At 28.8% G+C, this 27,532-nt stretch overlaps 4 protein-coding genes and 1 pseudogene across 6 annotated transcripts; 4 read left to right on the top strand and 1 right to left on the bottom strand.

The window, feature by feature from the left end:
• Window positions 1-4,215: 4,215 nt before the first annotated feature.
• Window positions 4,216-7,323, bottom strand: LOC145185764 (small ribosomal subunit protein eS26-like; annotated as a pseudogene). The gene is made up of 4 exons (XR_016455929.1): window positions 7,226-7,323; window positions 5,655-5,832; window positions 4,384-4,514; window positions 4,216-4,305 (listed from the first exon to the last, which is right to left on the bottom strand). The product of XR_016455929.1 is annotated as a small ribosomal subunit protein eS26-like (transcript).
• Window positions 7,324-7,736: 413 nt separating this feature from the next.
• Window positions 7,737-11,151, top strand: LOC145185291 (prohibitin 1-like). Its single transcript, XM_080061161.2, has 8 exons — window positions 7,737-7,916; window positions 8,540-8,701; window positions 9,214-9,356; window positions 9,960-10,001; window positions 10,213-10,287; window positions 10,412-10,466; window positions 10,571-10,611; window positions 10,821-11,151. The coding sequence occupies exons 1-8, from the start codon at window positions 7,838-7,840 to the stop codon at window positions 11,034-11,036; spliced, it is 813 nt and encodes a 270-aa protein (XP_079917287.2). The 5' UTR covers window positions 7,737-7,837; the 3' UTR covers window positions 11,037-11,151.
• Window positions 11,152-11,282: 131 nt separating this feature from the next.
• Window positions 11,283-12,263, top strand: LOC145185292 (large ribosomal subunit protein uL10m-like). The gene is made up of 2 exons (XM_080061162.2): window positions 11,283-11,421; window positions 11,512-12,263. The coding sequence occupies exons 1-2, from the start codon at window positions 11,347-11,349 to the stop codon at window positions 12,013-12,015; spliced, it is 579 nt and encodes a 192-aa protein (XP_079917288.2). The 5' UTR covers window positions 11,283-11,346; the 3' UTR covers window positions 12,016-12,263.
• Window positions 12,264-17,351: 5,088 nt separating this feature from the next.
• On the top strand, window positions 17,352-27,295 carry LOC145185797 (uncharacterized). 2 transcript variants are annotated; one of them, XR_016455879.1, is made up of 7 exons: window positions 17,354-17,923; window positions 20,644-20,752; window positions 20,945-21,069; window positions 21,304-21,418; window positions 21,511-21,562; window positions 21,684-21,753; window positions 26,704-26,735. XR_016455879.1 is itself a non-coding variant. In XM_090098534.1 (6 exons), the coding sequence occupies exons 1-6, from the start codon at window positions 17,742-17,744 to the stop codon at window positions 26,820-26,822; spliced, it is 720 nt and encodes a 239-aa protein (XP_089954660.1). In that variant the 5' UTR covers window positions 17,352-17,741; the 3' UTR covers window positions 26,823-27,295. The 2 variants fall into 2 exon arrangements, 1 of the variants encoding a protein (XP_089954660.1); XM_090098534.1 differs by lacking the exon at window positions 21,511-21,562 and having other exon boundaries at window positions 17,352-17,923; window positions 26,704-27,295.
• LOC149884204 (uncharacterized) lies at window positions 22,546-25,583 on the top strand. The gene is made up of 2 exons (XM_090098532.1): window positions 22,546-23,078; window positions 23,205-25,583. The coding sequence occupies exons 1-2, from the start codon at window positions 22,808-22,810 to the stop codon at window positions 25,451-25,453; spliced, it is 2,520 nt and encodes an 839-aa protein (XP_089954658.1). The 5' UTR covers window positions 22,546-22,807; the 3' UTR covers window positions 25,454-25,583.
• Window positions 27,296-27,532: the final 237 nt, after the last annotated feature.

Below are 27,532 nucleotides of genomic sequence, written 5' to 3'. Positions count from 1 at the left end.
TCTTCATATTATACTGTCAGCAAACCTTTGACATCGTTAGACAGTAGTGACATTCCAGACTTTTTGAACTTTCCCCCAAAAACTCATTAAAATTAGAGGTTTGTTTATCACGTAAAGCCACCCCCACCCCCACCCCCAATATCGCACCATAAGTTCTCAATCGGATTCAGATCGGGCCTTTGGGGTGGTCATTCTAGAACATTTACTTTTTTCCCCTCATACTAAGATCTTATAGATTTCGCAGTATCTGTAAGATCTTGGCTTAATTTGTCGTGCATTAAATCCAAGTAGCGTGTTGGTTATCATTAATATATGTTTGCATTTGTATTGATCCAAATTTCCATCAACTTTGACCAGCGGACCTATACCATGTCAGGACATAGCTCCCCAAACCTTAATATTGCCCCAACTGTGCTTCACCGTCTTTAGAGCATACAATGGGCTGTTTTCTTGCTTTATATGACGCCTGACATAAACTCTCCCCTCAGACTGGAAGCGATTAATCTTGAGTTCTTTAGTCCATAAGACAATTTTCCAAAAGGAAACATTTTTATTTAATAATATTTTTGCAAACCTTAATTGCTTAAATCGCACGAAAGGTTGGGGCTGACACAACTACGTGATACTGTTCTTCAATTATGGTTTTTATTTTATCAGAAGTTAAAAAAAAAAAAGGACCTTTTTTAGACATCCAACAATTAGGCAATCCATATTGGTTGAAGCTTTAGCGGTGGCTTTCGAATTTTATCATCAGTGGTATTTTTACTAAGTTTAAGACAATTTTGAACTAATTTTCTAGAACACCCGTCGCTGACGCGAAATTTGAGAAACGTTAAATCCATTAGATAACATGTTAAAAAAATTTTTTATTTCCTATAGAACAATCGTTTCGTCCCATGCTCAGTTACTACTAGAAAATGAATGTACATTACGAAATAATTATTTATTATAATTATTAGAACATTTATTACAAAAAGTATTTGCATTTGTTTAAGTATTCACTTTAGAATTGAAAAACTCTTTAATTTGTTTAAATAATCTGTTGTTGGATGTAATAAACTATGAATTTTATCTTTAGAAATGATCAACAGTGAATGATAAATCCAGTAAAGTATTTTAAAAGCATCAAATTAAAGGGAATAAATGATAGGATTTAAAAAGATAAAGCAAAAAATTTTCTTGAAAACTAAAAAATGTGCACACTTTTCAGCGGATTGATATATTTCTATTTATTCTTTGAACTCATAATAAATGTAATGTTACAAACAAAACAATTTCTTTTAATTTTCAGTATTAATAAAAGAGAAAAACAAAATCACAAAAAGATGTAAAGATGAAAGATTTCTTTACTTGGCTTATACTACATGCGCTTGCTCTTGAAATCTATAATGCAACTAAGCAGTTGTTCTGAATATTCTGGATGACACATAAGCCTTTTGTATCCCAGTTATCTCCCAGTGCATTCTAAAACTGTGAGAAAGAGCCTCTATTGCATGTTCACTGAATGGTCCAAGAGACTTTTTGTGACGATCAATGAAATCTTTGACATGAAAGAAATTAGCATGTACTTTTGGTATGACACTTCCTTTTGTCAGTGAGAGGTAAGCTCAACTTTGTTGAAGTAGTTTGAATATAAGCAGATAATTTCCAAAGTATGCTCTAACAAGCTCATCAAATTTTCTCAGTGTGTCAATGAATGGAATGACATGAAAAGCGAAATCATCCTCTGCTTGTCTTTGAAGAACGTCGACATTTTTGAGGAGTTTGCGGCATTCATTACCAGCAAACTGTCCTTCATGAAAAGGCTGTTCATTGATGCTAAGAGCTTTGGGCCATACTTCTGCTTTTGGCCAGAAATCCTTAAGTGTCTTAAACAGATGATTTACTTTACCAAGAAGAAGATGTAGCTCCATAGGTGATGTGATATCAAGAACAAGAGCATTGTCAGAAAAATCTAATAGAAGCTCATGTACCACATTTTCTCATTGCTTAGCCTTTTTTGTGTCTAAGTTAGCTGTTCTAAAAGAGACATTAGATTTTCTGATGGATGCAAAAGTGTGAAGGTTTCCACATTGCGATAACCTATTGTGGTCAATGTCACACCATGTGCAAGGATGTGAGCTGGCATGTCACTGAAGCCCACAAACAGGGTTTGCCACCTTCATATTACTTGAAAGAAGAAAATCAAAAGTTTCAGAGAGTATGAGAGAGTGTTGTTTTCAAATTTTTATAGTTTTTTCTGGTACATCCTCTGCGACAGCAAAAAGAAGTTGAGACCTTACTCCACTATCTTTGGCTAGGATGTTAATGTCTTCTTTTCTAGTAGAGCTTGAGCTTGAGTTTTCATTTCATCTTCTTGAATTCCAAGGCTGACTTTAAGGAAACTACCACCATCATCAATTTAAATGTGTTCTTTGTACACTTGTCTTTTTAGCAAAATGCCGTTGAGAAGAGTTGCAAGACTTTTGCAATGAACTATAATTTGTTGCCTTGATTGAGACTTATTATGATCTATAATGATGTTTGTGTGATTGAAATGTTCAGACAGTTGTGTACCAATTTTGTGAAGCTTGGCTCGAAATTGAGGCTTAACAACTCTTGTTTTCGTGACATGATTTAATGTTGAGGCCAGCTTTTTGATGTTTGAATTAGATAGAGCAGTGTTTATCTAAATGTTTGCAAGGTCTTGGGCTTTTAGAACCACTTCATCACCAAAGAGTCTTTTTGCACTTGCAGCACCTGTATGAATTGAATTAAATAAGAGATATAAATAAATTATCTTTAGGTTTATATTATATGCAAAAGTTTAGGTTTGATTTAAAAGGGTAATATTTGCTATTAGGTTAGTTTTATTTCAGAAATGTAGATGTAAGTTTCTTTCTGATAAAAGGTTTGCAAGTTCTATTTTCCCGGAATGATTGGCAAAGGTCGCCCACCACCGCTTTGTGCGATTCTTATAGTTCCATGAAGTAAGGCTTCTTTCGAAGAAATGACTGCTGAAGCAATCTGTTCACTGACTTTGGAGTCTTTTGAAGCTAATGTCTTAATATTTTGCCTGAATGTAAACTGACTGAATTGATGAGATACCTCTTTCCAATAAAGGAGAGGCAACTTGAGTATCTTCTTTGCTGCTGGGATGGCAAAGGCTGTTGTAGAAAATCAAGTGGATGCTTGTGCAATGCTTTCAGGTATCCAATTTTACAGTCACAGTGCTGCCCTCTTGTCTCTGGCCTAGGCATGACAGTTGAGAAATCAAAAAGTGAAGGGACATAAACTTTCTCATAATTACTTTTTTCTCAGAAGCAGTGTGCAGGAATCACACATTCCAAGTAGGACTCGTATGTCAGAAAAGTCAATATCATCAGGAATCAGACTCTTTTCTTTGTCTATTAGAAAATTTGTTTGCTCTCAAGAACATATGGCTTTTTTGCGCTGTGATCAAGAGAATCAGAACATCAATACTAATTACAATGCTCTTTCCCGTAATTTGTGTAAAGATGTCATTATTTTGAAAGGGATGTCAGATATACTATATTTTACAAGATATTTGAAAAAATAAATTTACTCATTTTTTTAGCAAAAGCATATTTTTAAAATTAAAATTTCTTGCTCGGAAGGTCATGAGGGATTTCAATTTTTCTTACCAGGAATCGATGTTAACCCAATGACGGACACGTATTGAATTAGTCAAAATTAGGCTAAAACAGAAAAACTATACTTCTAATATTCTAAAAATTATAAGTGAACATAGTGTTAATTTTCGAACTTCACTTGTTCTTACTGTCCGTCAATGTGTTAAATTCCTCCAATGGGTTTTTTCGTAAAACTTTGGGGGTAACTATACCCAAATCTGGACAGGTGTGTACCGGTAGTTTTTTTTACGAGAAAAAAAGTATTGAGTGTTCTTTTTTTGGAAATGTTGCAGGCACGTTTTTAAAACTTCTTAATATGGCTAAATTTCAATAGACCTTTCCTTTAACGGCAATTTTTAACTTATCTAGTAGAGAGAATTAGAAACGCTTTCAAAACAAAGCATCAATAAGAAAAAAGCACCTAATCAGAAATTGTTGGGTCATAAATGTTTATATTCGCCTGCAACTTTACCGATTTTTTTACTATTAAGGTTTGTTAACTAGCAATACACAAATTTTACTATCATTACAACTTCAATCATTTGAAATCAAGATCCACGGCCTAAGAAACAAGACAAAAATCTTTAATAGAGAACATTTATTTCATCCATTAATTCTTTGGAGGAGCACCACTAGCTGCTGGGCCTTGTCCTGGAGTTCTCTTGTTTTCAGGCTAAAAACATTCAATAAGTAATTTAATAAAAGAGATTCGATAGGAAAGTATTGAAGCAAAACAAACAAATAAACATACTCTTAAACCAAATCGTGGGGGTGGTGTTCTGATTTTGCGGTCTTCTCTAGATCGATTACGTACAACCTTTGAATGTATTGCACAACTGATACAATAGCTTAGTTTAGCATAGAGTTTTGGTAATGCATAACCTTCGATACAAGAGATTTATAGATTAAAAAACTGAAACGATTCTTAAATAGTACATAAAATAAAAATCGAATTGTCATCTGTCAATTTAGTTCTGGTATTCAATCAAGCACTGTAACCAGGGTGGAGGATCAGATATTCATATAGCATTAGTTTTAAAGAAGAGAATAAAAAAAAATATTTTCTATTCCATCATTAAACTTTATGCATGCAATAAATGGGAGGAGACTGTAAAACTTTGAAACTTATTATAATTGTAAATACTTTGTTTTTCTGACAAATTCAGATGGTAAAAAGCTCATAATAAATTTATGATCAAAAGAAAAGGGAAAGTTATTTAGTTTCTTATCAAGTTTTTTTTAGCAAGCTTCATTTCATTGATAAGTTAAAAAGTTAATATTATAAGTTTGCAAATTTTGTATGATATGAAGTAAGAACTTAAGACTAATTACACATTTAAAAAACTATTAATCAAATATTTTCTGTCAATTTAGTCATGGAACTCAACTTTGAATCTGAGCCCAGGGTGGAGATCAGAAATTAGTTTAGCAAAATGTAGGTATAAAACAAGACATTATGTGACATGTTCGTATATAGCTAGCATATGCTTTTCAGAGAATAATTACAAACCTTAAAAAATATTCAAAAATAACTGCTTTTACAAAATTTCTATAAACAGAGATTATTTTTTATTTTAAAACAACAAACTAATCAAACAAAACAATTTATTTTCAGACAAATGTATTCTGTTCATTTAGTCATGAAGCTCAACTTTAATTCTGAGTCCAGGGTGGAGATTAGAACATTATTTAGCAAAAAGTAGAACAGAAGATCATATTGATGCAAGCCCTCCTGATTAGTACTAATTGCTCAATTACCACAAATGCTCAATACATACCAATAACTGTTAACAACTTTTGTTAAATTTATTTATAACACGTAAAAATACTTCTCATAATAGGTTGAATTTCTTAAGAGATAAGACAATTAAAAAAATTCTGGCTCTTCTTGACTTAATTCTTTTCAAAATGCAAGAAGCTAAGCATTTGTTACAACCTTTCTCTTTTTAATGAACTTTTATCATATATTAGAATTTTATTAGTTAAGTTAATTTTTATGGAACTAAATCAAACTTTTCATACCGTCATACACACTGGCCTCAGACAAATCTCTCACAGCAGCAGCTTCAACAATATTTCGAATAACAAATTTCTTTATGGCTTTATCTTTGGGAACACATCGGGCACAGTTAGTACATCTAACAGCACGGACATGACCACGACCACTTTTGTTACGTCCACCATTCCTTCGCTTGACAGTCTAAAAATTATTTAAATAAGACATACCCTTATATTAGAGTTTCAAGTTAATACTGAAATAAAAAAAATTCAAATTTAAGTATTTGAAACATTTTGAACTGTAGAGATTATTTTAAAAAATTACAGTGTACTTGTTTCATTAAACTTTATCTCTAACTGTCCTATACATGATATTAGTCATCAGGTAAAGAAAGATGAAGAGACGTTTTTTCTTTTTCCTCACTCAGCTAAGTTTGATTAAGCTGATTTAGATAAATTTATTGATTTGAGTGTTACTGAAATTCCTACATAATCAAGAGAGCTTGATATAAAAAACTAATCAAAAGCTGAGTTTTTTTAACAAATAATAAATATAAGTATAATTCTACTTTTTTTTCATAAAATAAAAATTTCTGTAAGAAACATCTAGAATAATAATGTTTTTAACTTATTGGCGAATAAATTCAAGGTTTTCATTTTGAAGTTTTTCAGTGTAATTAGACATTAAAAAAACTGATCACAGCGCCATCTTTAAATAGAATCTTCAGAAAAACATTTAACAGAACAAAATTATTTTAATAACTCTTAACAGTTAGTTATGCAACTCACCACATTTCTTCCTCCACATGCAGTTTCAATTCATCATCTTACAATTTCTCCTAATAATTTTGGAGAAATTTTGAAAAGTTTAACTATCACTTACAAACTGCCATAGCATCATGCAATCATTTCAAACTTATGTAATTCAAAGTGCTAATATTACTTAGAATAAGGGATTTAAAATGTATTGGAAATTCGTTTGACAATTAATAAATATTATAGTGAATTAGATTAGCGCATAAACCAGTTTTTAATTGTCTGTAGGTTTTTGAAAGTAATTTTTTATTTTTATGTCATCTTTATAAAGATGAAATTAAAAAATTGTGCTGTAATACTCATGAGTCATGTATGCAAAGATAAATTAAAACAGAATCAGAGAGATGCAACTGAATGAGTAGGTAGTGCATCAAAGTCAGAACAGGGTAGAAAAAAACGAGGCTAAAACAAAACAGAAACAAATAATAAAACAGAAACAGATAAAACAGAAAGAGAATATTGCAACAGAATCAGGTGTATTTCAGTTATTATTGGTAATTCTTTAATGCTTTTCAGAAAATGTAAATCAACAGATTATTCAGTTCAAAGTGAAGATAAATTAATCATCATTAAAGCATTAGATAAACTCAGAAACGTTGGTAATGTTTTGTTGAAAAATACAGTACTCAATTCTTAATTGATTTGAATCTTAAAAAATACAAAGTGAAAAAAAATATAAAAAATAATACGAAGAAACTAAAAGGGAAAAATAATGGTTGTGGCTTAAAAGACAGAACACTTTTAAAACTAAATTATCCCACAGTCAATCAAAATTTTACCATGTCTGCGACGCAATTCGAACTTGAAAGAAAGCTCCGTAAAGAACAACTTTTAAAGCATGGGTCGTTGAAGTACCGCTGACCTTATTAAATGTCATAATTCAAAAAAACTATTGAAGACGGGGGATTTTAGAATGTGCTTTTATCTAATCTAATAAATATCATTCATTTAATTTCAATCATTAATTAATTAGGACTTCTTTTAAATACATCTGCAGTTATGATGCTAAAAAAAATCCTATACTTCTAAAGTTTTTGAGATTATAACCCAACCAATGATTTTTAAACTCTTTCAGACTCCATAAAAAACTAAGCTAAGCAAAAATTTGAAGTATATAATGAATTTCTATAAAAGTTAGCAATTTTTTTAACTAAAAATGATGTTTTTAAATATTAGGGAAATGCAATCTTGTTATTTAAAAAAAATAACGTTATTCGAAAAACTCAATGTATCAAACGTTTACCAATAAATCACCTAAACATTTTACAGGTACGAATAATCGAGCAGTAGCTTAGAAATATGGCTTTAAAATAATGTGATGAAATTATTTTTTAGCCGACGACGAAGTTTGTGCACGAGTGTAAACTAGTGCTCCCTTTATCAAGATTCAAATGGCCTTAAACAAACTAACCAAACTTGGACTTGGCTTAGCCATTACTGGTGGCATAGTTAACAATGCTTTGTACAATGGTGTGTTGTATTTTCTAGTAAATTCATACTAAATCTTCTTGTATAGTCTTTGACTAAAACATATTGCTCTTTAAAGGGTAACACAATTCAAATAGTAATAATTTCTTAGACTTTATCTAAATAGCTGTTTAGAAAATTTAACCGCCATAAGATCGAAATTTTTTAAATTAAACAAAAGATTCGTTTGCTACCTAAATTTGTTTTATGAAATATACTATCTTTGATATTAATTGTGTTAAATATACAGAGACTTAATATATAGCATACTTTTTTTATATTAATGTTATCTATTTAAATGCTCAGTCAATCATCCTAAATTTCAAATGACTGCCTCACAAATTTATTTAATCTGAAAAAGTGCTTAGTTTATTAGTTTGAGTCTTAAAGTTTTGGAGTTTTTTCTGTTCATTATTAAGAAAGGTCTTTTAAATACATCTTCGAAAGTTAAAACTACTTTATGATTATATTTAAATTCTTGTTAAGTAGTATAATTTTGTTTTGCTACCATAAAAAAAATCTAAGGGGAAATAATATCAATATTTCTTTAATATTTAACTTAACATATTTTTAGTTTTTTATTATGTTGTATTTTTGCATCATATTTAATTGTATTTAATCTTCAGTTGATGGTGGCCATAGAGCTGTTTTATTTGACCGATTTCGTGGAGTTCTTCCAGAAGTCTCTGGCGAAGGAACACATTTCCTAATCCCTTTGGTTCAACGTCCAATTATATTTGATATACGCAGCAAACCAAGAAATATACCAGTAATAACTGGTAGTAAAGGTAATTTTACACTTATTACTTTTACATTTATTACATTTCAACATATTAATTTGTAATAAATCTAATTGCAATTGGTTTTAATATTTTTAATGAATATTTACTTATAATCATTGATTACATTAAATCATCTATATTACATCAACTACAACTGTGTTGTTAAAGTCCTACTTGTATTTATAAATAAAAAAAGTTAATACAAACTAAGTACAAATCTTTTTGATTTGTCAAAGTCTTGTTTTAGCAAATTGTTAACTTTATTTTAACTGTTTTTTCTTTATTTTCAGTTTTTTCATGATTGACTGTGTAATTTTAAATTTTATGTCTTCATCAAGCAAATCATATAAAGATTGCAAGAATGTTTTAATTATTACTTAAATTTTAGTTGCTAATTGTTAACATTTTTCATCAGTTTAAGCTATGTTTTTGAAATAAAAAGAAACAATTAAATAGGCATAATTCCATGATATTGAAATTAATTGTAAATTTTAAGAAAAGAACTTTTTTTTCTTTAGATTTACAGAATGTAAATATAACTCTAAGAATTCTCTTTCGGCCAAAAGCATCTGAACTTCCAAAGATATATATGAGTTTAGGTGAAGATTATGCTGAAAAAGTCCTTCCTTCAATTACTACGGAGGTCTTGAAAGCTGTTGTTGTAAGTTGCTTATGCTTTGAATTTCAAAGAAGTGCAATAAAAAATATTTAAACATAAAAACTTTCTAATGTATCTTCTATGAACAATTGTAAGTACTTTCTATTAACAATCCACATTAAAGATTACTTAAACCTGTGAAACCTCTTCTTCGAGCTTTTTTAAATCTTCGAGATTCTTTAAATCCAAGCTGTCTCAATATTTTCAAAGTTGGTTCTTCAGCACTTCAATTCTTTTTCATTATATTTTTGCAATATTATCTATCAGTTTCAATTAAAGCTACAAAAAATCTTAAAATGAAAAAAAGATAATAGTAATAAATGGTCATTTTATGTGTTTTTTTTTTGTTTTTTTTTTTCAGATTTTGCATATATTTTCTACATAACATTTTTTAAATATGCTTTTTTAACTTTAATCAAAGAAGTTACTATATTGTTTATTACTCATAAACTTTAAATTCAAGTTACATTCTGATATGATTACAATGATTTCCAAATCCTGGATCTTTAATGCTTCAACAAATTTTCAGGCTATTGTTTTCTGTCGTTTGTTAAAAAGTTCTTAAAAATACCACTAATTCTTAAAAACCTTTTAATTTTATTTTAGGCTCAGTTTGATGCAAGTGAGCTAATAACTCAAAGGGAGCTTGTAAGTTTTTTTAGATTTAAAGTATTTGTTCAGCTTTTTAACTTCAAACAAGTTAATTAAACAATTAATCACAAGTTCTATAATTTAATTCCTTCCACCAAACACATTTTTATAATTTTCAATGGATCTATGGTCATAAAAGTTCTAAGGAAACCTTTCTCAAACTTTTACTTTATTTAAATTTTCTTCATAAATTAGAATTTTTTTTCAGGTATCACTTGCTGTTCAAGATGCACTGGTAGAGAGAGCTACTGCATTTGGTCTCATTTTAGACGATATATCATTAGTAGGTTTATTGAACTTACTAGTTTGTAAAAAAGCTTCTATAATTTCTCTTCTAAGTTAAATGCTATTTGAAATATTTGCTAAGTATTTTGCTTTGATTAATTTTATGTTTTGTTTTATGTTAGACACATCTTACATTTGGTAAAGAATTCACTGAAGCAGTTGAATTAAAACAAGTTGGTAAGTTCTTTACAAAAGGGTGACAGTAATGTTTGGCAAAAAAATTTTCTTTATGCAGATATTATGATTGATTGCATTAAATATTATTTTCTTCCTGGCTACAGCCCAACAAGAAGCTGAACGTGCAAGATTCCTGGTAGAAAGAGTAAGTGTTAAATGTTTTCAAATATCTTTAGATATAGTTATTTTTATAGATGTTTAAAATAAAATGGTACCATGATATTAAACAAAAATTCAAATTCAAATTTAAATTTTACAAAAATATTATATATGTACATTTATTGTTAGCAGGCTTATTACATTTTTTTTTTTTTTTTTTTTTTTTTTTTTTTTTTTTTTTTTTTTTTTCTGCAGGCTGAACAGCAAAAACAAGCTGCTATTATCAGTGCTGAGGGTGATGCTCAGGGAGCCAAACTTTTATCTGACTCTTTTAAGAAAGTTGGTAATGGACTTATTGAGCTTCGAAAAATTGAAGCCAGTGAAGAGATAGCTCAAAACCTTTCCATGTCCCGCAATGTAATATATCTGCCAGAAGGCCAGGGTATTTTAATGAATATGCCATCAAATTAGTCATTGACTGAAGCTTTGTTATTGAAGTGAGACATTTAGCTGATAAGCAAGTTTTGAAAAAGAGAATATGCACAACTGACAATTGTAAAAATTCATTAAAAAAAATTTTTTTTAATGCTTGTATTATTTCTTTGATCTTATCTTATATATAAAAAAATTTAGGTGAGTCTTGAATTCAAAAGTTTGAGAGACTTCTTAACATACTTATTTGTGCTGGGTATAAAAAGTTTTAGTTTGCATTTTAATTTTACAAGTTTTTGTCTGTAATTTTAGTTAGTATTTAAATACCCTTAATGCTTATTCTATTGTTATGAGTGCACCAAAAGCAGCAGAGCGTTTATGTAGGGTTGGAAGAAACCTTTTAAAGAAAGAAAAGCCTCGTCAGGTAAATGGTTTTTTGAAGTGTTCAATGTGTTAACTTTTTATTGTTTTGTTCTAAAACAAAATATTAGTTAAAGTAAACCTTTGTATTTAGTATCCTGAGCGGAAGATCAATTTAGGTAACCAAGTAATAAAAGTGTTCGATACGAATAGCAAAGTATTTGTGTTCCAATACAATTCGTTAACTGCTCCTGAATGGAATGATTTTCGTTACAACATGAGTAAAGAACATCTCTCAGTTAAAGTTTTTCCTAACAAAATATCTTGTGTTTACCTAAATAATTCTCCTTATAAAAATATAGCATTACTCTTTCGCTCTCAAACCGCTGTTGCATTCGGTAATGATATTAACATGAAGTCAGTGTTGAAACTGTTTAATCGTCATCCAAGGATTGAGCTGTTAGGCGCTCTAATAGAAAATACAATAATGAATATAGATAATATTTCAACTTATGCAAACCTACCCTCCTTGAAAGATATGCACTCTGAGCTCGTTCATATGTTGTCTCAGCCGACTCAGGAGTTAAGTCGTTTGTTGGAAACTAATCAAAGTAATCTTAGCATTTCTTTAGAGCAATATCTGAAACAAAATGCGTAGTTCATTGATTAGATTTTTTCAGTTCGAAACATAAAATCAGAATGAAATCATTCGCTTTCTGTTAATTTTGCTATTAAAAAGTAAATATTTTTATCTTAGTTTTTGAGTCTCAAAAGTTTGAAAACCTAATGTATGTTGTTATAGCTAAAACCCTTTGTTTAACCAATTTATGTCTTGCAGTACACTTTCTTTTGTACAAATTTATTTTCTAACAAACAGTGGTTGTGAATAAGAATAAATGCCAAAAATTGACATAACCATTCTTATATTTGTGTATATTATCCATCAAATTTTATCTATTTTAATATATACCAGGAGGATTATAGAGGGGCAACGGGATTCAAGTTAGGAGTGTTAAAAATTACACTTTTAGGGTACGGCATTTGTAGAATTAGGAGAAGAGGTACTTTGCCTGCGATAACAGTATTTTGCTATGAGTAAAATTTCCTTGGTTTATGTTTTTCTTATGTGGTTTACTCTTTTTGATTGTTCAATTAAAGGCAAATTTTACAAATTTAAAATTTATATTCCAAATTAAAGTAAAGCCTGAACAATTTTTAGTGGAGAGTGACATTTTTTATTGAAAAAGCATTACACTATCGAAAGCACACTCATCGGCATAGCAGCCGAGAGAAATTTCGGGCCCCGGGGAAGTTTTCTTAAGGGACCCTCGTTATGATCAATTACATACCCAGAACCAAAAGAAGCGTGCTCTGGTCATTGAAAATGAAAAATAAAAGTTAATTAAACCTTTTTAAAGTCAAAACTATTTAAATATTTTTAAAATTACTTTAAAAAATTGTTTGTACACGCGCGGGGCCCCGGGAATCCTTCCCCGTCCACCCCCACCCACCCCCCCCCCCCCTTCTCGGCGGCCATGCTCATCGGGTGCAAATTAAATCAATTTTCTGACCAGAGAAAAACCTTTTAGGGTATAATTGTACAACTATACAGGATTAAGCTAAAATAGTTTTTAAAATCACTATTGTCTGTGAAGGAACAGTGATTTTGAAAATTTGGAAGTATTTCTGTGGTTTTTTTTAACTTGTTTCATTTTTTAAATGTGTTACTTTAATAATAAATCCTCCATTAGCTTTTCAGTTTCGTATTTTAAAACAGCAAAATAAAAATATCAGGATGCTAAATCAAGCTAAATATCATGATGGAAACCAAAAGACTGCTTTCTATGTCTAAACAAGACAAAAAGATATGAAAGTTTTTTGGGAAGCAAATCGACTTTCCAGATGACAGAGTTCCTGTTGGTATGTGAAATGTCCTACTGCTTTAAGATTAACCGTCTGGTCAGTAACCCGGTACCCGGGTATCCATTTCAGTTTCTAGAGTAGAATTTTTTAACTTGTTAGAACTTGTTATAAGAAAAGAAAAAAAGTTTCTCATTTTCACAATAAGTTTTGTAGATTATAATTTTGTTTTTTCACCTCACAGTAGGTGGATACCCGAGTATCCAGTTATTGAACGAATGGTGAAAGTTTGGTTATTGACGGTTAAAGAAAAATTATAAACATTCTACTATTCCCCTTTACTAAACTACCTTTTTATTAAGATTCTGACGACAAGAAATCCTTTGTGTAATTGCCTTTTTTGCTCTGTGGGAAAGACGATACTTAAGAATCCTATTTCAGCCAAGCTGAAAATTGTTTTTCATTTAAAAAATAATCTTTAATAATGTTTAATAACAAAAAAAAATAATAGAAAAATAATCGTTAAAACATTTTTTTTAATGAGACGAATTAAAAAATAGCTTTGTAATTGTGACAACAGAATATATTTTAGGGTTTCATAATATCAGGCCCATGACCCATGTTCAATACTTTCTAAAATAATGAAAATGATCATAAAACTTGCTTCTCCATCAATAGCAGCTATTCAAGGTCAAGAACGTCCACCTCCAGTAGTTCCAAAGATATTTAAAGCTGTCGTACAATCATATGTTCCTTGCGGCATGTAAAGAGAATAGTTTGTTTTCTGTTACAGTTACACCATTATTAAACGGTTTTCGTTGTTATGGCAATTCATTATGAGGGGATAGTATTGGTTTAGCTTTTAGTAAATTCAGGTTTTGAATACTGGGATTTTGTTGTTGTTTTTTTTTCAAGACATTAAGTTTGCTACCATTAAAAAAAAGTTTGATAATTGACTAATTCCCATTTTACTTTTACAATTTTTTATTGACTTAAACTATATTTCAGAACTGTTAAAAACAAGATATATTCAAAAAAAAAACCTTCATAAAAGAAAATTAAATCTTTTAGTAAATTTGTGAAAACCAACAAAAGGTCCCGCAGTTGTTGGTCCAACAGTTAGAGCTATCCTTAAAGTACCAGTGCATACCCAAGCTCTTTACTTATGGTTTCATCTTTTTTGAAAACTATATATTTCAAAAATAAATCAAAAAATTAGTTATCATTCATGTATTATTATACGTTAACAAAATTTGGAATTTTTTAATTTCTCTTTTGAAACTGTACATATGTAAACAATCTTGATGGTAATATGCTTGAATTTTTTTTTTTTTAAGTAAGATATTTCAACTATTATATACCTATATTTTAAATATTTGTCAATAAAACTTAATAAAACTAAAAATAATATCATGTGGTATAAATATTTTTGCATATCTTTTTATATCACTATAAATACTTTTTTTTAATTATTAAAACTATGGCAATATAACCACATATCTTGGTATACACAATCTGTAACATTGATTTTCCAAGAATGCCATATAATGTTTTGCAAAAAAAGATAAAAACTATTTAATTCTTAACAAAAGCAAATAAACTTAAAAAGAAAATGCTTTTGATTCAAAGACAGCTACTTCTGTAATAATACATGTTAAGATTTCCTACTGAGAATATAGTCAAAGTTTTTAACAGAACATAAATTTATAAATTGAAGTCATTACCTAGGAATTCTTTGTTGAGTGTCATTTTTAATGAGATAATCAAGCCCTACAACTTCCTCAGTATCACTCATTTGACACGCACAGCCTTGGTATCCTTTAAGAGAAGTGCAAGAAGTTGCAGCAATCACGTTGCAAAAGCAGGGTAAAAAAGCTAAAATGATGCATCCAATTCCAATATTCATTTGCTTGTTGATGAAATACTAAATCTATTTTCTGCTCTAACAAATAATGAAATTAGTAAGAATATAGGAAATTACCAAAAAAAAAATCATTTAGATTTAAATGTGATTCTCTTTGTACAGCGTTCTTACATGAAAATATTTGATTTGTTTTGCCTTACGGTTTTTAAGCCAATCAACGTTTGTAAGGGGTGTGTCAATGTGTTTTTCTTTGATAATAAATACTACTTCCGTTCCACAATAGTTGCCCAATTTGATCAAACTTTTATAACTATAGCTTCGCTGATTTAACTTCTGCTTAACATTATCATAACTGTTTTTAACTATTTAGCATCATCATCATCATCATCATCATCATCATCATCATCATCATCATCATCATCATCATCATCATCATCATCATCATCATCATCATCATCATCATCATCATCATCATCATCATCATCATCATCATCATCATCATCATCATCATCATCATCATCATCATCATTTCATAAAGTTAATTTTCATTTATGCAGTGAGTGAAAGACAACCACATTCTAGTGCTCATTCTTGTACATAGTATGATTTTGAATCATGCTGTAACGACAAAAACCCCCTCATAATGAATTGCCATAACAACGAAAACCGTTTAATAATGGTGAAACTGTAACAGTAAACGAAAATCAAATCTAACCTTGTGGAAACAACAACCAAGAAAATCTTTCAGACAATCTGCCGTATTTTAATACGAAAGGAAGATCTGTTCCTACAAAAAGCGTTAAAAGCAATAAAAAAAGAGTTTTTTTTTTTTTAAGTTTAAATGTTAATGAAACAATCCATAAATATCATTTGATAAACATTTGTCTGTGTGACAAGTTAAACAACATTATTATGCCAAAACAATGAAGAGATTTGAAACTAAGAGATGCTAAACAGATAAACGAAACAATTCGCGAAGAAATTTTCCATGCTATTTTTGCTTTTTTGTTTTTTACAAAATCAAACATCGTATTTGCAAAATGTTCTTACATGCCTACGTTGGTTTTAAGCAGCAGTGGAGTGACTTTAACAAAAATAAGATAAAGAAACGAATTATTTTCGGCTATATAAATTTAATTCCACTATTCAAATTATATTTTTTCAAAAAATGTACAAACGAATATTTTGAGGGATTTCTTAACTTGAAAAAAATTATTTGATTTACATTTTTTAATTCACTGCACATCAAATAAAATTATTTCAGGAAAAGAGAGCATGTATCAGCAATATTTTGAATTGAACATTTAGTTCCAGAAAGAAAAAAAGAAAAATTGCGAAGCAATCAACATCAACGTAAACCTAATCCAACCGAAGAAAAGAAGAAAATCAATTCGTATAAGATTACTTAATAAATAAGTTAATGAATTAAATTATGACCATAAATTTGCTAGTTTTGTTTCCTGTGCTTAATTTAACTTTCTATTAATTTCAAGCAATTATGGCGATAGCATGTTTGGTGTCAAAAACCGAACAAATTCGTCGAGATGAAGCAAGCACATAGTTACAGTTTGCATTTTTCCAACTTTTCAACTACTGGAACGCCGCTATTATATCCAGTGTTCACGACTGCCTTACCACAATCAATGGCTGCCAATTAAATCTAAGTCAAAAATCTGTCTTTTTAACACCCCCAAACTTGCGCTTGATAGGTTTGTGGTAAGACCTAATGATGGAGTACAGTGGATTAATATCACGTAGAAGGTTGTTCTACCGGGCTGATGTGCTCTTTTATATATTCTTGTTGATGGCCTTATTCAACCATGTAAATTCTGTGATTGTTTCTTCATGGAAAGCCAACGTTTGGAAATCCTTTACACCTTCTTTTTGATCATGTCATAGTTTAGTAAAGTAGTGAACTGTTTGATGTAAATATTAGATGTCTCCAGCATATTTAAAAATGCCTCTTTCTTCATTTCCATTTTTTATCGTTTCCTTTAAAGTTACAGACCACGTGTAATAATACAAGCGAATAAAGGGAAAGTGAACTGTTTTGGGTGAGTACTTCGATCGAAAAGTACACCTCTAACAAAATGCCATATTCTTATAAAGAATTCTTAATAAGAATGTGGCATTTTATTGCTGGGCTTTTGGTGGTTTACTTTTCTTTTTTTAACCGTGATTTTCTTCTTTACCATCACAAAAATAACCACTACCTCCGTTCCACAATAGTTGTCACATTTGGATACTTTTGGTCCGAATATTGAAAATGTATTTTTTTTTCACCTACTAATCACCTATTTTTAAGTGCCCAAGCTTGTTAGAAAGCCTTGAGTTACCCTTTTCAACAAGCTATTACTTTTGAAAGTTTGTCTAACACAAGCGAAGCTATAGTTATAAAAGTTTGATCAAATTGGGCAACTATTGTGGAACGGAAGTAGTATTTATTATCAAAGAAAAACACATTGACACACCCCTTACAAACGTTGATTGGCTTAAAAACCGTAAGGCAAAACAAATCAAATATTTTCATGTAAGAACGCTGTACAAAGAGAATCACATTTAAATCTAAATGATTTTTTTTTTTGGTAATTTCCTATATTCTTACTAATTTCATTATTTGTTAGAGCAGAAAATAAATTTAGTATTTCATCAACAAGCAAATGAATATTGGAATTGGATGCATCATTTTAGCTTTTTTACCCTGCTTTTGCAACGTGATTGCTGCAACTTCTTGCACTTCTCTTAAAGGATACCAAGGTTGTGCGTGTCAAATGAGTGATACTGAGGAAGTTGTAGGGCTTGATTATCTCATTAAAAATGACACTCAACAAAGAATTCCTAGGTAATGACTTCAATTTATAAATTTATGTTCTGTTAAAAACTTTGACTATATTCTCAGTAGGAAATCTTAACATGTATTATTACAGAAGTAGCTGTCTTTGAATCAAAAGCATTTTCTTTTTAAGTTTATTTGCTTTTGTTAAGAATTAAATAGTTTATATCTTTTTTTGCAAAACATTATATGGCATTCTTGGAAAATCAATGTAACAGATTTTGTATTCCAAGCAATGTGGTTATATTGCCATAGTTATAATGATTAAAAAAAGTAATAATATTGATATAAAAAGATATGCAAATATATTTATACTACGTGGCATTATTTTTAGTTTTATTAAGTTTTATTGCTAAATATTTAAAATATAGGTATATAGTAGTTTAAGTATCTTACATACAAAAAAAAAAAATTCAAGCATATTACCATCAAGATTGTTTATATTTGTACAGTTTCAAAAGCGAAATTAAAAAATTCCAAATTTTGTTAACGTATAATAATACATGAATGATAACTAATTTTTTGATTTATTTTTGAAATATATAGTTTTTAAAAAAGATGAAACCATAAGTAAAGAGCTTGAGTATGCACTGGTACTTTAAGGATAGCTCTAACTGTTGGACCAACAACTGCGGGACCTTTTGTTGGTTTTCACAAATTTACTAAAAGATTTAATTTTCTTTTATGAAGGTTTTTTTTTTGAATATTTCTTGTGTTTGAAAGAAGGGAAAAAATTGCAGGGTTCTATGTCTGCAGATATAATTTAGCAGAAATAAACTGAATAAATTGCATAACAGTTCTGAAATATAGTTCAAGTCAATAAAAAATTGTAAAATGATTTTGGTAAAAAATATAACAACTGTGAGAAATTTTTTCATTACACTTTTTTTTAAATAGCAATAACTAATAATGATTATTACTCTTATTACTATTATCATCATCATCATCATCATCATCATCATCATCATCATCATCATCATCATCATCATCATCATCATCATCATCATCATCATCATCATCATCATCATCATCATCATCATCATCATCATCATCATCATCATCATCATCATCATCATCATCATCATCATCATCACCATCATCATCATCATCATCATCATCATCATCATCATCATCATCATCATCATCATCATCATCATCATCATCATCATCATCATCATCATCATCATCATCATCAGCATCATCATCATCATCATCATCATCATCATCATCATCATCATCATCATCATCATCATCATCATCATCATCATCAGACACAATATTACAAACCAATATTGAAAAATCAGCGCAAAGTAAAACTAAAATGGGAATTAGTCAATTATCAAACTTTTTTTTATAATGGTAGCAAACTTAATGTCTTATAAAAAAACAAAATCTCATTTTCATTTAAAATTACTGGCATATCTAGTATTCAAAACCTGAATTTACTAAAAGCTAAACCAATACTATGCCCAGATGATGAACTTTCAAATAAACAATACAACAGTTTATTAACATTACTAAAAACATTCTACAAAAGATTAATTATATAAAGTTTAATAAGTTATATATTTAACTATAAAAAATAAACTATATATTTAACTATAAAAAGTTTGATAAACTGTCAATAATTTTAACATTATAAAAGCACTTAAAATAAAATGTATTTCTGCTATATGCTGAAAGTTGGAGGCTTGAAGGCCTGGAGGCCTAAGCATCTTGAGGCCTTACCAGTCCTGATTATTATTGATTAATGTCCAGAAAATATTCATTGCTTTCTGTTGCTTCTTAGTAGTCTGTTTAAATTTTGTTTGTTTGTTTTGTTATTTTTTTGAAATTCTATTTATCTTCTGTTGAAGAGTTCATTTTCCTTGTCAGCAGAAGATGAGTTTACAATATAACAACGCATCAATTTTAAGCTACAGAACAATGTTTCAAGAACACTACAAGTCAGATATAATACGTTTTTTAATCAGGAAATGAAGAATGGATACATCATTCATCATTTTATAAGTTTCCATAGCACTAAAATAAAAATGATTATTTTTCAACTTCTTGTTTGAACTACTTTTTTTGAGTTTGACTTTGAAAATCTTGTTATATCTAAAAGAAAAAAAATCATGAGTTTTTTTGTCCAAGAAATGAAAGTGAAAATACAAATTATTTTATTACAGTAAATTCAGGGTTTGAATACCGAGATATGTCAAAAATTTTAAATGAAAATGGGATTTTTTTTCTTTTCAAAATATTAAGTTCGCTACAATTAAAAAATATATATATAGTTTGATGATTGACAATTCCCATTTTAGTTTTATTTTGTGCTGATTTTTCAATATTGGTTTGTAATCCTTTTAATAAATAAATGCGAAATACGTTTTTTTTTTTTCCAACCTCATCTTATTCATTTGTTATTATCTGTTTTATACATTTATGATTTACTAACATAAAACTATGTAACTAGTATTAATCAACTTATAGTTATCATAACTTTAAAACCACACAAGATTTTTTTTTTATGAATAATTTTATCATTTTAGTTTATAAATTTTTAAAGTGTAATTAAAATAATTTTGTTTCATGCTTACTATTTCTATATTTCCACATGTTTACCTTTTTTTATTTATTTTCACACACTTGCCATTTCTATTTTTTTTTTCACATTTACCATTTCTATACTTTTTCACATTTACTAATTAAATGATTGAATAAAGAGATTTATAATTAATTACTAGGTTTGTAACATATGATAACAAGTATTGGTTCTATGCTTTCCATCCTTGCGGTACATTTGACATGTTTCTGAATATGGTTCCTCCAAATACTCATTGTGAAAAGGCTTCTGTAAGGCAGCTTCTTTTTTTTTTTTTCTTATTTTAATTTGTTTACCTGAATATTTTTCAGAGCAATTGATTTTTTTTTTAAATGCAGTACAGAAACTAAGTAATGAATCTAAATTTTGAAAGAAAATGTAAAAATAAGATTTAAAACTCTTTTAGCTATGCTTACTTAAATGTGAGTTTGAATGTATTATAGACAGCACGCTTCACTAATGAATCAGTTGATAGATGTGAAAGTCTTGGATTTTTTAAAGACTCTGAATTTGGTTTTGACAATGATTATGCTCAATATATTACTTCTAATCTTACTCTTACATATAGGTAAGTTTCTAGATTATAGATAATAAAATATAAAATTCATAGTTTTTAATTTTTTTTCATGTTTTCTTTTGTAAAAAGTTTGAAACTTTTAAAAAAATTACAAGTTTTCAAAAAGAAAATTTGTAATTTTTTTAAAAGTTTCAAACTTTTTACAAAAGTTTTTCATTTGTTGTCTTTAGTAAACGTTTATTTTTAAAAGAAGTGTATAATATGCTTACTTGAATTTACATTTAGAGATAAATTAACATCTGATGGAATGGTGATTTCACTTGTTTGTAATAGATCCATTGAACCTGAAAACTCAGTGTTTCAATACATAGGTGTTGATCCAGGAGTTCTTCCAACTTATGTACATTAGTTTATATTTATTTTTCTTATCTTTAACTACATCAATTTGATTATGTTAATATTGTAATAATAGCTACATATAATTATATTTAGAATGAATAATTATGACTTTAATAGATGCTTAAAGATGAATAACACTATATGGGCAAGTTTTAGTCAAAATTATTACAAAAACAATATAACTTTTATATATATTTTAAAGATATTTTGGATTTTTACTTAAAGAAAGTTCATAGAAGTATTTTTAAAAATTACTTTTGGTTCAGTATTTCAGTTTGACAAGTAAATGTTGCTGTCCTGGAGTTTGTATCCAAGGAATCAACATCCCTAGCAATCGTAAGTGAACAGCATACATATACACAACCTGTAAATTACTTTTAAGTATTACAGACATTAGGGTAATTCCATATGAAATCATCCAAAAAAAAATATTTTTGACACCCTTATGTCTCAGAATTTGTTCATTTTTACCTCACTTGCAGTCCATATTAAAAAAATAATAACTGCGAAAATTTTAGTTAAAAATACACATGGGTTCCAGAGATATCATCAGTTAAAATAATGCTGACTCAGCATTTTAGTGATTATCTGAAGCGAGTACAAAGCAACTTTGACATATAGTATCTTCATAATGGCTTGGGGAAATTTCCTAAAATTTGGTACCCCAATAGATTTTAACTTGCAGAATCCAAAAAGAGCACTCTCAAGACTTGATTGTCTCAGGAAATGCCTTGTTTACCCAATTTTGTTCAAAATTATTGACTTGTAAATTCATGATTTTTGGAGGTAAAATGAAGGCTGTGGCCCAAAATCCCGAATAAAAAGTTTAATTGTATATCATTATTTTATCTTAGGTCTACTGAAAAAAATTAGGTTCATCAATTGTCTCTCTAGTACTTGATCAAAATTTGCGTTTAAAAATTGTGTCTTTATAGAAAAATTTAAATTTTTTAACGAAAGCACATGAAATGTTTTTGAAACATTTATTTGAATAAAACGTCAAATAGTGCTATTTATTGACTAGTTCAGGACATTTATAGTCACAGGTCAAGTGAGGGCCAGGGAGCCTCTGACCAATTTTGCTTTGCCCACCTCACCCCCCCCCCCCCAATCTCCCTGGATTTTTTTTTTTTTTTTTTTTTTTTTAAATGCGTTAAATGATAATAATTATTAAAATTCAATTTAAAAACATAATTTTTTTTAGTTTAAGTTTCAGAAACAATTTTTTTTCATTATTTCAATTCAAATCAGTGAATGCTTACCTCTTATTATATCAAAAATAAGCAAATGTTTTGTTTCCTTGTTTGTATTTTTTTAAAGAGTGATTGTGAATTTTATTGTTTTTGTATTTTTTTAGCAGATAATATTATAAGTAATAAATATATTTAATATGGAGAAATGTGACATTGGAAAAAGTCTTAACATTCATTGCCACAAAACTGGATTTTCTAGAAAACAAGGTTTTGTTCAATTCAAAGAACTTTCTTGTGAAAAACAAGAAGTAATAATATGGCGAGCAAATTTAAAGGAAAAATATTGTTCAATAAGAGTTATATGTTGCTATCATGAGCAATTCTATGGAAAATATTTTGAGAGAAAAATTACAAAGTGTTGCAATCCTTTTGGAACACACATGGAAAGTAAAAAAATTGCTATAAAAGGTAATCTAAAATTAATTACAACAGAATTTATATGGAAATTAAAATAAAAGAAAAACATTTTATTATTTATAAAAAATTTTATATTTTCAATTATTTTAAAAACTTAAAACTAAATTTTTTTCTTAGGTAATATAAAGATTTCCCTAGACTTAGCGAAATTTTTGCAACAAAATAATGTTTATGTAACCCCAGGTTGGAAACTGTGCAGTAAATGTTACAAAAAAGCAGTAGAAACAGATGGAGATTTAAATTCACAGGAGGAATGGGAATCAAAAAGTGAGAAAAAAATTAAGTTAGATACCACTATAGAATTGCTTGGAATTTCACCAGTCAAACTAAAAAGTCTTTCAAAACACAGCAAATTGCCTGCAGCAAAACAAAAGTTTGAGAACACTATTGACAGAGTTGCAAAAATGGTCTCATTAGCATATAACATTAAAGAAACTTCTTTAACATCAGAAATAAAAAGCCCCATTTCAAATAACAACATTAACAATGACCATGATCTAGACCTTTTAATGTATGAAATAAAAAAAAAAATTTCAGGGACTGACTCTTATCGCCATAAGGTGCAAATGTTAACACTCGCACCAAAATCATGGACACGTACAAAGATATCAAGCTACTTTGAAGTGTCTGAGTATCTTGTTCGAACTGCGAGAAAAGTTAAAAATGAGCATGGAATTCTCTCATTGCCCCCCAAAAAAACTGGAAACCCACTTTCACCAGAAACAGTTAATTTAGTGATTAACTTTTATCAAAGTGATGAATTTTCGAGAATGATGCCAGGAAAAAAAGATTTTGTAAGTGTTAAGAAAAACCAGCATGTTCAAAAAAGATTATTGCTACTCAATCTTAATGAATTACATGTTGCATTTAAAAAAGACTACCCTAACATCAAAGTCAGTTTGTCAAAGTTTTGTACTCTTAAACCTAAATGGTGTATTACAACTAATGCCTCAGGTACTCATAATGTATGTGTATGCATACATCACCAAAATACAAAACTTCTCATTGATGCCATTAGGTGGAATAAAAATTATAAAGATTTTATGGCATTGATTGTTTGTTCGCTTGAAAATGCAGAATGTATGCTGCATCGATGTAACCAATGCCCTGGTATTGAAGCATTAAAAAGTTTTTTAGTGCAGGAGTTTATGGACCATGAGCTCGAAGAAGATGTAGCATTCAAGCAATGGCAGAGTACCGATCGTACAACACTACTATTACAATCATTGCCACTTGATGAATTTAATGATTTATTATGTGACAGCATTGACAACCTTACCACTCATTCATATATTGCAAAAACACAAAGTAGATACTTGAAAAACTGTAAAGAAAATCTTAACCAAAACGAATGCTTAATTTTAGCAGATTTTGCTGAAAATTATCAATATGTTGTTCAGGATGAGGTTCAAAGTTATCACTGGAGTAAAAGTCAATGTTCACTTTTTACAATTGTACTTTATTTTATAGAGAAAAAAGTTCTCAAACACAAATCTTTTTGTTACCTTTCAGAAGATGTTAATCATGACACAGGATTTATTTACAAGACTCAGGAAGATATAACTAGATATATCAAAGAAAATCTACCTGATGTATCAAGTGTGAAATACTTTTCCGATGGTTGTGCAGCACAATTTAAAAATTTTAAAAACTTTATCAATCTTTGTCATCACAGTAAAGACTTTGATTTAAATGCTGAATGGGTTTTTTTTGCTACCAGTCATGGTAAATCCCCCTGTGATGGTATTGGTGGGACTGTTAAAAGAGTAGTATGCCAAGAAAGTCTAAAACAAATAACTACTGGGCAGATTTTAGATGTTAATTTAATGTACTGCTTTTGTAAAGCCAAGATAAATGGAATTTGTTTTATATTATTTTCTAAAGATGAAATCGATCAAACACGAGCACAATTAGAAAAAAGATATTTAGGTGGAAGAACAGTTCCTGGCACAAGGACATATCATCATTTTATTCCAATTGCTTCAAACACTATAAGTTGTAAAAAAACAAGTATTGATACATGTATTGAAATATTTGATATCATTCCAAAAAGCCAACATGATAAAGAGATTTCATTAAACATTAAAAAAATGGATTATATTGCATGTTTTTATGACGGATTTTGGTGGGTAGGGATTGCTGAAGATGTAAGTGAGCTTGATATAAAAGTCAGATTTATGCATCCACATGGACCAAGTAAAAACTTCTTTTGGCCAATGAGAAATGACGAGTGTTGGGTGCTCAATTCTGAAGTTATATGTCTAATTTCTACACCCACAACAATATCAGGTCGTACGTACAACATATCTGATTTAGATTTAGAGAATATAAGCAGTTGGTTACAAAAAAAAATTAAATACATTTAAAATAATTTTGTTGTAATTTTATTTACCTATTTTGCATTTAGAATTTGTCTTTCTTTTTTTCTTTTTTTCAAATCCTTGTATGGAAGGCTGAGAAGGGTTTAAATAAATCCCACTGTCCACCTTATTATGTCAATGACTATATTAGTATTAATACCATAAGATACTGATTGTTAAATAATAACATAAAGATATTGATTGTTAAAATGTTTTAAAAAACATTTCAATATTTTTGGTTTTAAAATTTATGATTTTTAAAATCGTAAAAAGATCTAAGTTTTGAGTGCTTACTTTGAAATAAGAGGTAAATAATGAAAAAAAATTGTTTCTGAAACTTAAACTAAAAAAAAAAAATGTTTTTAAATTGAATTTTAATAATTATTTATTATATCCTTTAACGCATTTAAAAAAAAAAAAAAAAAAATCCAGGGAGATTAGGGGGGGGGGGCAAAGCAAAATTGGTCAGAGGCTCCCTGGCCCTCACTTGACCTGTGACTATAAATGTCCTGAACTAGTCAATAAATAGCACTATTTGACGTTTTATTCAAATAAATGTTTCAAAAACATTTCATGTGCTTTCGTTAAAAAATTTAAATTTTTCTATAAAGACACAATTTTTAAACGCAAATTTTGATCAAGTACTAGAGAGACAATTGATGAACCTAATTTTTTTCAGTAGACCTAAGATAAAATAATGATATACAATTAAACTTTTTATTCGGGATTTTGGGCCACAGCCTTCATTTTACCTCCAAAAATCATGAATTTACAAGTCAATAATTTTGAACAAAATTGGGTAAACAAGGCATTTCCTGAGACAATCAAGTCTTGAGAGTGCTCTTTTTGGATTCTGCAAGTTAAAATCTATTGGGGTACCAAATTTTAGGAAATTTCCCCAAGCCATTATGAAGATACTATATGTCAAAGTTGCTTTGTACTCGCTTCAGATAATCACTAAAATGCTGAGTCAGCATTATTTTAACTGATGATATCTCTGGAACCCATGTGTATTTTTAACTAAAATTTTCGCAGTTATTATTTTTTTAATATGGACTGCAAGTGAGGTAAAAATGAACAAATTCTGAGATGTAAGGGTGTCATGGTCTGGATGATTTCATATGGAATGACCCATTACAATATATCAGAATTTTAAATAGTACTTTTTTTTTGTAAAAGACTCACATGTTTCAAAGTATTGCAGTGGTTTTCAATTATATATTGTTAAATAATGATAAAAAGTTTTTATTTCTTAGGTTTTCCATATTGGTATTATATTGCCATTGCTGGTGGAGTGTTACTCTTGATAATTCTTATTATTTTTATCTACTTCAAAATCTCTGCAAAGAGGAAAAACTATGAATCTTTAAATTGATTCCTAAAAATGACATTTAAAAATATTACTTTTTTGTTTTAGTTTTATATATATATGTATATATTTTGAAAATAATATTTTTAAAGAAAAAAAGGGTTTTTATACACAAATTGAAAAAAATGTATTTTATGTTTATCTTGATTATTATTTTTTGTATTTATTTTTTAATAATAAATTTACTTGCATTCCTGATTAGATTTAATATATTTTTTTCTTATTTTTGTTTTTGTTGTTTTCCTTAAGTATTACACAGTATTTAATAATTGTTTATACTTGCATTTATGAAAAAAAAGTGTAAATTTTTCACCTAGGAGTTTGGTTTATGGTTAGATTGGAGTGAAACTATTGATGCAGCAAGCTTTTAAAAGCAGTTTTAGCTATTGAAAATTCTGATAATTCAGAGTTAGCTGATGTTTTGTAAACTCCAGGAATTTTTGTATATCAACTTCTTTTTCTTCTCAAATGTTTTAAGATTTTTGATGCTTTTTAAATTTTAACACACACACACACTCACACACAGATTATATATATATATATATATATATATATATATATATATATATATATATATATATATATATATATATATATATATATATATATATATATATATATATATATATATATATTGAAGAACTGTATGAAATGTATTATTGAATTGTAGCTTTGTTTGTGCATTGAGTTCAACATTAAGTTTAACAAAAAGAAAG

This window comes from Hydra viridissima, unplaced genomic scaffold (genome assembly GCF_058129835.1).
Source record: "Hydra viridissima isolate aposymbiotic clone 2 unplaced genomic scaffold, HvirCarnegie_v1 scaffold_9, whole genome shotgun sequence".
In the NCBI taxonomy this organism is placed as follows: domain Eukaryota; kingdom Metazoa; phylum Cnidaria; class Hydrozoa; order Anthoathecata; family Hydridae; genus Hydra; species Hydra viridissima.
This window is presented reverse-complemented; position numbering and strand designations above follow the sequence as displayed.